This window comes from Hipposideros armiger, unplaced genomic scaffold (genome assembly GCF_001890085.2).
Source record: "Hipposideros armiger isolate ML-2016 unplaced genomic scaffold, ASM189008v1 scaffold_72, whole genome shotgun sequence".
NCBI lineage: Eukaryota > Metazoa > Chordata > Mammalia > Chiroptera > Hipposideridae > Hipposideros > Hipposideros armiger.
The window spans coordinates 3000966-3011926 of record NW_017731422.1 but is presented as its reverse complement, the minus strand read 5'-3'; the positions used below and the strand labels follow the sequence as shown (position 1 = coordinate 3011926).

The window sequence follows — 10961 nt, the reverse complement described above, 5'->3', positions numbered from 1 at the left end:
GGCCCCAGGCAGGCATTTTTAACAGTCTGGGAAATCAAGGAAGGGTATCAGAGAAATAATTTAAGCTGCAACCTCAAGAATGAGTATGAGTTAGCTAGAAGAGGGGATAATGAAAGAGTGGGTTTGCATGGTAATCAGAGGGAAGAATAAATGCAAAGATGTTAGAAGGAATGATGCATTTGAGGAATAAAAAGGCCAGTAATAAACTTACAGTGAGCAAGGGGGAAAAGATGCATGAAATGAGGCTGAAGAGGTAGGCAAGACAATATAATGATCACTGGCTGTATGTGCAGACAGGAGTAAGAGGGCAGCAGTACAAGCAAGAATTAAAGATAGCTTGAATTTGGATGGCAATAGAGATGGTGAAATAGATGAAATTGAAACTTATTTCGGAGGGAGAGCTGGTAGAATTTGTAATTGATTTGGTATGGAGCAGTTAGGGAGAGGGAAGCACTAAGAATACTGTTCAGGTTGTTAGCATGAAAACTGTTGGACAGTAGTGCCACTCATTGAGATGGGTAAAACTGGAGGAAAAAAGTTAGAGGGAGGTTGAGCACAATCATTAGTTTACTTTAGGGTATGTTGATTGTGAGGTGTTGATGAGACAATGAAGTAGAAATGATAAGTAGTCTGTCTGTTCAACACCTAGGCTTGGACCTCAAAAGAATCATTTGAGCTAGAATATAAAACTGGAAGTTGTCAGCATGGTATTTCAGCATAGCACTGGACATAGAACTGGATGAAATGTCCTAGGGAGAGAGCAGAATTCTGGAGACCTGAGCTAGGACTGAGCCCTAAAGAACTAAAATATTTAAAATCAGGTACAAGAGAAAAGGCAGCAAAGGAGACTAAGTAGCAGCAGCCAGTAACTAGGAGGGAAAGAAATATGATAGAAGACAAGAGAAGAAAGCATTTTTAGGAGACAGGATTCCCTGTATCAAATACTGATTTGAGAACAGAAATGTATTCACTGCCTGTACAACATGGTGGTACAACAACCTTGTTGATAAATATGAACCCACAAAATAGTATATACAAGTTATGATACGATTAGAAGCCAAAGTGGAGTGGGTTAAGGAGTAAATGCTAGAACAAGAACATGGAGGGTCCTGAATGTTGAGGATTTGGGATTCTACTTTGTGGGCAATGGGGGAACTGCTCAAATTCTGAAGGAAAATATTATGATCTGATCTATGCTGTACAAAGATAACTCCAACAGGAGTAAGAATCGGTTGGAAAACAAAGCTAAGAAAATGGTTAGTTAGAAAGCTTCTTTAGGAGTCCATGGAAATGAAAGATATAATAGAAATAGAAAAGTTCAATTTTTACCTTGCTGTTGGAAGAGGAGTTTGAGGATGATGAAACTTTTTCTGGACTCTTAGATTTTTCTGCTTTCCCAGACTTCTCTGTAGGCTCTTTACTGTCATTTGAAGACTTCTGGGGTTTATCCAAAATGTTAATTCCCAAGATCTGAGCCACTTTGTCCAGTTCAGATTGCTTCTTTTCAGCCTCTTCTGCCTCATGTCGAAGTTCTGTGATGTCCTTCATAATGTTATCCTGAAGCCGACTCACCTCCACCAGGAGTGGGTCTTTGTGGCCATCCTTCTCCCTTCGTTTCTTGCGCAGCATTTCCCCTGAGTAGTCAAATGTCAACAGAAAGAAACACAAGGAAAGTAAGTTAAGACAAATTATTTTTCAGTCATGAGTAGGAATAGCTCAAGACTATGGTCACAAAATCTTTTCCCATAAAACTTTCTAAAAGCAAATGAAACTCTCCTTCCATATGGGCAGGAGGGTTTAGGTGGAAGATTCTATGGAGATAAAGGATGAATGATTATATCATCTCTCATGTAGGGGTCATTAGCTAAGGATTTACAGACAGGCTTCGGGGACACCCTGAATCCCCAAAATGGTATATACAAGTTGGGGTGCATTTGTCCTCCAAAGAGGTTAAAAAATGCAACTATGAATCCAGTGGCTGTCCTCTCTTCAGAGAGGCAAAGAATTATTCAGAGGGCAAAAATCATTCAGCCACATATTTGACTTTATCTGATTTAAGGACTATTCACCAATGTCTATATTGAGTTTTAAGTTTTGCCTCAGGCTTACCAATGTTATCGCCTATTCCAAATGGCAGGGCCACATGAAGTAATCCTCACAGGATTAATAACTAAGATTCTCATCCCTAAATAGTCCAAACCCAAACAGAAGAAATTATATCTTCTCCCACTCACTGTTCTTCCATGCTATCACCAAACTAGAGTATTTAGAAGCCTTCTTATGGTCGTTCCTCAGTGTGTATGTTAATTCCCAAAAGCACAGACGAAGAGATATCAAAAGAATCTAAAGAAGTATCATGGAATATTTTTTGTGCCAAAAAATAAGGAAGTACTCAAAAAATGATGAGACCTACCAAAATGACACAGGAGTCAACTTAAAGGGGCCCCCACTGACCAAATCTGGGGCAATTTGAGCATGAAAATAAATGATAGTAAAATATTATAACCTATTGAATGAAAACTCCATGAGTTCACACTGATATAAATGGATAAATGGAGGAGGGGTGGGTGGCAAGCTCCTTACAATAGAAAGCCAACTAATAAAGTTAGAAGAAATGATGAAATTAGAAATTTAATAACCATCATAATAATAGCTGCTGCAGGCAAAAATCATAAATGAATGCTAAAACTAATAGGCTGAAGTTTGAAGAGCAATTGAATAATTTACATAGTCTCAAAGTATCTCCTTTATAAGATACTAATTAAAAAGGGCAAAATAATAACTTTATAGTAGAGGAAACCTGGCAGACACCGCCTTAACCAAATGATCAAAGTTGACATCACCAGTAATGGGATAAATACTTGATATGAACTCAGCATCACTTCTGTGATGTTCATACCAAAAAATCATAACCTGAATTAAATCATAAGGAAACATCAGACAAACCAAAATTAAAGGACATTCTACAAAATATGTGACCGCTTCTAAAATGGCAACATCATGAAATACAAATATTCAGGAATTGTTACAGATTAAAGGAGACTAAAAATATGCAACTGAATGCAATAGCATAATTTTGCATTTTCTTTTGCTTTAGGGTATTATTTAGACAACTGGTGAAATATGAATAATATCAGCAGGCTAGATTATATTACTACTAATTTCCTAATTTTGATAAATGTACTATGGTTATGCAAGTCAATTCTTTGTTGTTAGGGATACACAATGAAGTATTTAGGAGTAAAGGAATATCATACCTACAACTTAACACTTACAGAGTTCAGGAAAAATGACACACACACACACAGATTGAGACAGGGGGAAAAAAGGATAGAGCAAATATAGTTAAATGCTAACAATTGTGAAGAATACCTGAGAATTATTTACATTATTATTGCAGCTTTTCTGTAAGTCTATGTCAAAAAATTTTTAAAAAGCGAGACTTCGAGTCACTGAACCTGTCTGAATGTCCCCACAACTCTTCATTTGGGTCTCTTACCCAAGTTACCACAAAAAGGCAGTCATGCAAAAATGTGTCTGATACCTTGTTGTTTATGAAGCCGCTCCAACTCAGTCCTGAGATAGTACATCTTCTTCTGGCGAGCTTCCTGGTCACTCTTTAGCTTTTCTCTCTCTTCAATAACCTGCAAAGTACAAAATGCTAAGGATCCTACAGCATCCAACATCCTTCCTTTTCTTATGCACTCTTCCATAAGCCCTCAACCTAGATAATATCTGAATGCAAGGATCTAAATGCCTGCACACAGAGGTTCTAAATTTATAGTGAAGGTGATACTTCATTCAGATCCAAGTTCCAGAATAGAATGATCATTTCCAGGACAACCTTGCCCCGAAAGTATTTTTATGCACGAAGCATAATACTATTAATTTTAACCTAAAGCTGATAGCAACTATTAGATAGTGGTTCTGAGCCCAAAGGGAACCATCAAGAAGGGAACTAATATGTGTTATGGGTGAGGCACTGTGTTAGTTGCACTACATATATCACCTTATTTAATCCTCATGACATTATCTGTTTTGTAATCAGAAAATTGAGGTTGTGAAAGATTAACATATCCAAGGTCATGTAGTAAGAGGATTTAAAATCCAAGTATATATGACCTAAAGCTCATGATCTTTCAACTGTATTATTACCATTTAATGGAAAAAACAAATATCTCTTGTCTTTAACGGGCTAGTGTGAAAAACCTGTGTTATTATCAGTCCTGACTTATTGCTAGGTTCTTAAAGGGAAAGTAAAGGGAACGCGCTCGGTCTCCAGTGTTTTTGCAGTCTTAAGTTTTGTCTTTTTTAAACTATCCTTCTCTTTCCCAAAAGACTTCAACAAAATGAAAGACTGAGTGAAGTTTAGGGTATCTAAGTACAATGGAAAAGTAAGGAAAGATGTTTTTTGTCTTCTCCATGATTAGCCAAACTTGTTCCAAACTGGAAAAAAATGAAATTGGCTCTCCAATTTTTCCTTTTCTTTTTTCTCCTCAGTCCTACCTACTGGCAAATCAAATTTATACATGTTACATGTTTTTGTTCCTAAACAAAGTGAGTTATTAGGACCTTTAAAATTAACAGTATTAATTTTCCATTCAAAATTCTATTCAGTATTCTTTACCCCTACATAATTTTCACATATTGCTCTAAAACATCTAGAATTATTATATCTTTACCCCAGCCACTGCTTCCTTCCTGCAGCCTGGGATGAAACATATGATTTAATTCTCCTTCACCCAACCCAACTTTGGTTCCTCACTCCCTGAGGTCATAATGAAGACTTCAAGGCTCCTAGCTCCTACCCACGGTGTTCTAAGGCAGATTAATTCAGATAGAGAAATAAACTTAAAAAAAAAAAAAAGAAGTCTAGCAATCACAGTGGGACCTAGATCCAGACTTTAGTTTTAATGAGAAAACGTGAGAAAAACAGAGGGGATACATACATTGCTTAGGGTGATGACAGCAGCCTCCAAAGAACTTAAAGTAAAAGGGCCTTAAAATTTTTCAGTTCCCTCCCTCTAAAAGACAAATACAAATTTAGATTAAAATAGGAGATTCAGGCTCAGGATACCCAAAGCTAATATTCACCTTCTGCTTCTGGGAAGCACGATTCTTCTCATCAGAGATCTTTTCCGGATTATATCTTATGAGCGATGGGATGGACACCTGGACAGGCACTTGGGCAGTAGGAATTGAGCCTAGCACTGACTTCTCCTGCTTGGGCTGAGCAGGAGTCACAGTAGGAATCACACGCAGATTGGGACGGCTACGAGTAGCTTGTTTGGTAACTGGCATTATCCTGTGTGGTTCAGGTAGAGGGTGCTTTGATGGTTGAGAGGCAGGGTACATGGGCCACCTTGAGGCTGCATATGCCATGTAGTGTCTATAGGCATCAAAGGAAGCAGGAGGAATGGTATGTCCCTGGTAGTTTGCAGGTATCTGAGCTGCAGCAAACTGAGAGGCTCTTGGCACATGAAACTGAGATAAAGAAGCAGGGTGTGGGAGTCTAATTGGGGCAGATGGGGCTGATGGCAAAAGGCACCTGACCGCAACAGATGACTGAAATCCACTGCCAACCACCTCTGTTCCTGCAATATGACCCACTGGATGGTCAGACTTTAGGAATGGGGGGCTGTTTTTTGTGAGCAGGTAAGGATCCACAGGGGAGACTGGGTGTGGATGGGACACCTCTGGGGAATGGGTATTGCTGTGGTGTACCTCCCTGCCCTCTAGTTTGTGAGGATCTGAGGAACGCCGATCAGCTGAGAAACGGCCGTCAACTGAGGAACAGCGGTCTGCTGAAAAGTGCCGGTCAACTGAGGAACGGCGGTCAGTGGAAGAACGTGACGGCTTCTTGCCATGAAGTCGTTCCTGGGTGCGTGCAGCCAGTTTACTAATCTCTGCGACCCCAATATCCAGCCCAATGGTCTTGAGCAAGTCATGAATCTTGGCATATTCTGGATTGGTCTCTTCTACTGATTCTAGCTTTACAGCTGGAGCTGAAGAGGGCAGGGAGCTTGCCTTCTGCCTCATAATTTCACTCTCAGAGCCCCCAGTGGGCTTTGGTGGAGATTCTGCTTTTAAATCCTCTTCTTCATCGCCATAGAGAAATTTCTCCTCATCCTCAATGTCAGGGAAGCTACGTCGTCTTTTTTCCTGTGTACTGGTAGAATCTGCCAACATGCTCAGAATGCGGGAAAAACCACTGCCATCCTGGCTGGCTCTCTCATGGGGCAGCAAGAAGTCTGTGTGTCGCTCGGGTCCCTCAGCCTTCATATCCAATTTCTCCTTGTGGCACAGAAAACTTCCAAACTTCTCTCTGAGAGGACTATTGTCTTTGGGCATCCCAGCAAGGGGACCCCATTGGAAGAGGTTGCCCTGAGGTTCCTTGAGGGCAGTCTCTACCAAAGTCCCTTTGTTATTTTCAATCTCTGATGCAAAAGCAGCAATAGCACCACTTAGTGGAACAGATGGGTGTCCAGAGTAGAGAGGGTGATCCTGGCTGGAGTTGGTACTGCTGGCAAAACTCTCAAGCTGCAAAGACAAACACAATTGATTTGGCCTCTGAAACTCAGAAAACTAGTACTTGGCATAAATGCTTAGATAGTACGTTATTCTTGAATTAACAGGGGAAAGATAAGTATGGGTGAAAGGGAAGTACAGTATCCTTAGCCAGGTTTAAGTTAGGTCCCCATTGCTCCAGCTGTTTCTATTATAGCAAGGAGAAATAGGAAATAAGGCAGATTGGACTGAATCTTCTTTTTGCCCATTTGTTACAGTCCTTATCAAGGAATATGAATTCAAAAAAACTTCAGAGATGTCCTAGCTTACTTGTTTTCTTTTCAATGGATTCCCAAAAGAAAAAAAACAAAACATAAAAGTGGGGCTGCTTTGGTTAAAGCAGACTCAGGAAACTCTGGAACACTAACTGATCAGTGTTCCCTTGCTTCCCTAAGTGCCCTTAGGCACCTCTTCAGAAAACTTTAGCTCTTTAGAGGACAGCTAAAAACTAGTGCTCATGCCTGACCATGTTTTTATAGGTTAGGAAAAAATATCAAGGCTCAGAATGGTGAAGTGACTTGTCTAAAAATCACCAAGTAAGTTAGCGGCACAGGTGGGTCCAGAATCAGAATCACCTGATTTCTGGTCTAGTGTTCTACCACTCATACATTCTGTCATCTCTCTAAAGAGAAATGGGGAAAATTCAGATCATCTCTTCCTTTTACCCTTCAAACTTCAATTCCAAAAGACCCATATTCAAAGATTCCTATAGGGCTACCCAATTTAGAGAAATAGACACAATAGGTATTCTCCAAAATGTCTGTTTAGAAAGCCTAATCTATGACACTAGAAGCCTGCTACTGATGCATTATAAGGCCTAATTTCCTTTGGAGAATCCTGGGAAGTGCAGCTCACAGGCATGACAATGTTGGTCCAGAATGCATTAAAAAGATACCATAAGGGACACAGCCCCCAGATAACTAACCAAGCTTTAAGATATTAAAGGGACTAGCAAGAGACCATACAATAAATGCAGCAGAGACCTGCATGGAAGGCTCCATGTCCACTTCAATCCGCTTCTTTAGAATTGACTTCTTGGGCATCGCAGATACTTCTTCAGGCCGATGTAAAGAATATCCTGGCTCCGATGCTGTTAGGACACCTGACAATCCAGGGATGGGACAACTAGTGCCACCGCCATCAACTCCCACCAGCTCCTGACTCAAGCTCCTACTTCTTTCCTCCTCTTCCTCGCGTTTTCGCCTGGCAAGGTCCAGCTCTCGAAACTCAGGGTCTAGAAACCTAGGGCTTGGGCTCCGTCTACGCTGTCGATAGTTGCGGCTCCCTGATGTAAAACTTGGGTGATCACTTCCCATGCTGTGCATCTTCTCTGTGTCATCGTAACGGGGCCGTTTGGCCTCCCGACTCCTTTCCTCAGGTCGTATTGAGTAGGAGCCTTTGAGTTTGTCTCTATTCTGTTCTGTTCCATGCAACATCTCATCATGACAACTGATATGGGGACTATAATCAGAACGATGCAGGAAAGTTTCTCTTGTTCGGTAGTCCTCATCCAGTTGTCCCAAGAAGGGACTGAGAGGCCCCTCCTCCCGGGAAATATATCGTTCAAGACCTCGAGGGCACTGGGAACTTCGAGTGAAGACAGAATCATCAGTCAAGTCATCCCTGAGGAAAGAGACAAGCATCACTGAATACAATGGACTTGGAAAGAGCAAGACCTGACAAGGCTAAGAGACTGACATCGGAAGAGGAGGCTATAGAATGCTTAGGACAAAAGACAATAATCATGAAGTTCAAATCTACATATATGGAACATCTGACATCTTCTTCCTCTCTTCAGGGTCACTAGCAGTTTCAGCCTCTAAGGGGAGACATTACTATCTATATAGACAGAACTCTTAGGTTGATTTCTTTGACTAGACTTTGGGGATGCAGAGTATCATGCTAGGGTTTGGGAGATGTGAAAACACCACTGCCAGAATACAAAGAGCCCTTGGTTACATGACTCTACACTAGCTATAATAAATTCTAGCTCTTTGCTACTAAAAGTGTGGTCTGAATCAGCAGCATCAGTATCACATGATAACTTTCAGAAATGCAGATTCTCAGCTCCATCCAGGCCTACTAAATCAGAGCCTGCATTTTAACAAGATCTCCAGGTGATTTGTATGTACCTTAAAATTTGAAAAACACTAGTCCAGGTAAATGATTTTCAAGCTGTATTCCACAGAGATTCTGAAGACTGCTCAGGAGCTGCCTAAAGGAAGGAGGTACTAGAGAAGCACGGTCTGCATGGTTCTGGGCCTTCCACCTCACTGAATTGGGCTAGCCTCAACTTTATTTGTTTATACAGTAAAGTTCTATATAATATTTCACTGGGAAAAGAAGGGTTTCGGTGGGGGGAAATTTTTTTTTAAACTACTGTTTTATCTAATTGGCATGATTTTCTTGTAAGTTTTAGGTTCTCCAATGCTTTGTTTTACTGACTTACAAATTAAAAACCATAAAATTCCCTTACAGCCTGTTTTGTTACCCTCTTTTCTGCCTTGCATGGATATCCACAAGCACTCTGCTAATCTTGGGCCCAGAAAAGTTTTGATGGTTTGACTCACTATGTATTTTTATTTCATGGAGATACAAAGATCTTGGACCTTTGTGACAGGAAAGTAAAAATACAAGATGGGACATCTGTCCTTTCAGCTCAGAGCTCTATAGCACACACCACAGCCCTAACCTTTTTGGGCATTATGGTCACAGAGCTTCTAATGCCCAAAAAGAAAGTTTCTGATTTAAATCACAGATGAAAATAAAGATCCTCTAGCATTTTAAGCATATGACTTTTAACTAATCTGAATGAAAAATTTACATGTCACATTCCAGAGTCTCCTACGGTTTCTAGTAACTACTCTTGTTTTCTGTGAGTTTCTAGAAACGACTTTTGTTTTTTTTCCTTTTGTTTTTGTTTTTATAGTTGCTTTTCTATCTGTGGGACTATATTAGCAAAACAGCAAAGAGCCGCCTTTTCTTTTTCACCAGCCTAGGCTTTGTTCAACGTTTTAGACCTGGGTAACAGTTATAAGCAACTTTATGAGACTATTAAGGATAAACTTTACTACCTTTTCTAAAAGAATGCCACCTGTGGGAATCCAGGTTCCTGTTACTCACCTCCCCAAGAATCTGGGGAATTTTAAGGTCTCAATGTAAAATTCAACAGGAAAGAATGGGAATGAACCTGGGACAAACTCTGAAATCAAATATAACCAGAGTAAAATATTTTACTCTGTAGGTTTGTCAGCCATGAACACACCTATTTCCAGGGAGGAATGTCCATGAGTTGAGTCACACCATTGCTAAAACACCACCTACCATACAAAAAAATCTCTGATCATATTAGTCAATGGGAAAAAAATAGAAGCTCCATGGGTAGTGGCAATTACATCCATGCTCCCATGTACAGCTCTCCACTAGAACTATTACATGTCACCACCAAATGACATACTAATCTAAGATCTAATCCAGCACTAATATCAAGAAACTAGAAATAATGAGATGACTCTCAGAAAGTCTCAGTCCAGGCTTGCAATCTCCAGCAAAAGGAGGCAAAAAAATAAATAAATAAAAGAAGGCATAGAAACAGTTAAAAGGATGAGCTATCATGTAAATACAGGCATAAATCAGCTTGCTTATTAGAAGTTCATGTCCTCCTTTCCTAGGTCTCCCAAAGGATAAAAGAAAAAACTGGTTGCAGTAAAAGTGAGCCCTAAAAAGGGCTGCCTGATCCCCTGTAGCTCAGAATAGTCCGGTGACAAGACTCTCTCTAAAAGCTTTGGTTAAATCCAACTCTTCCCTAAAATGAGGTCTATTTAAAAAATTAATTGTTGGATGTGGGTGATGAGTACATGGAGACTCATTGTACTATTCTACTTTGTGTTTATGAATTCCATTAAACAAGTTAAAAATCATATATAACACATGTACACATATAAGTTTGTACACCAATGTTCACAGCAGCATTACTCATAATAACCAAAAAGTAGAAACAACCCAAATGTTATCCATCCATTCATCACTGATGAATGGATAAACAAAATGCACACAATGAAATACTACTGGCAGTAAAAAGGAATGAAGAATAGATATATGCTACAACATGAATCTTGAAAACATTACGCTAAGTGAAAGAAGAAAGGACGATATATTGTATGATTCTATTCATATGAAATATCCAGAATAGGCAAATCCATAAAGATAGAAATAGATTAGTGATAGACTAGGGGTGGGGGTGGAGGGCTGTAACAGCTAAGGATGCAGAGGTAATAAAAATGTTCCAGGGCCGGCCGAGTGGCGCGATGGTTAAGAACTGGCTTGGGATGCCAGAGGGCCCCAGTTCAGATCCCACATATGAGGGCCAGTGACACTACCCTCTACAGCTAAGA

The 10961-nt window shown here is 40.1% G+C and overlaps 1 protein-coding gene across 2 annotated transcripts in view; it reads right to left on the bottom strand.

Moving 5' to 3' along the window:
* The window catches only part of ZNF318 (zinc finger protein 318), a 37868-nt gene that overhangs the window by 14003 nt on the left and 12904 nt on the right, over positions 1–10961 (bottom strand). For both annotated transcript variants that reach the window (XR_002124005.1, XM_019642718.1), the window contains exons 4-7: positions 7551–8190; positions 5095–6540; positions 3545–3644; positions 1330–1634 (exon numbers count right to left, since the gene is read on the bottom strand). Coding sequence is in view for 1 of the 2 variants with exons in the window: in XM_019642718.1 (XP_019498263.1) it covers positions 1330–1634; positions 3545–3644; positions 5095–6540; positions 7551–8190 (2491 nt within the window). In the remaining variant the exon portion in view is untranslated. The remainder of the gene's footprint in view (positions 1–1329; positions 1635–3544; positions 3645–5094; positions 6541–7550; positions 8191–10961) is intronic.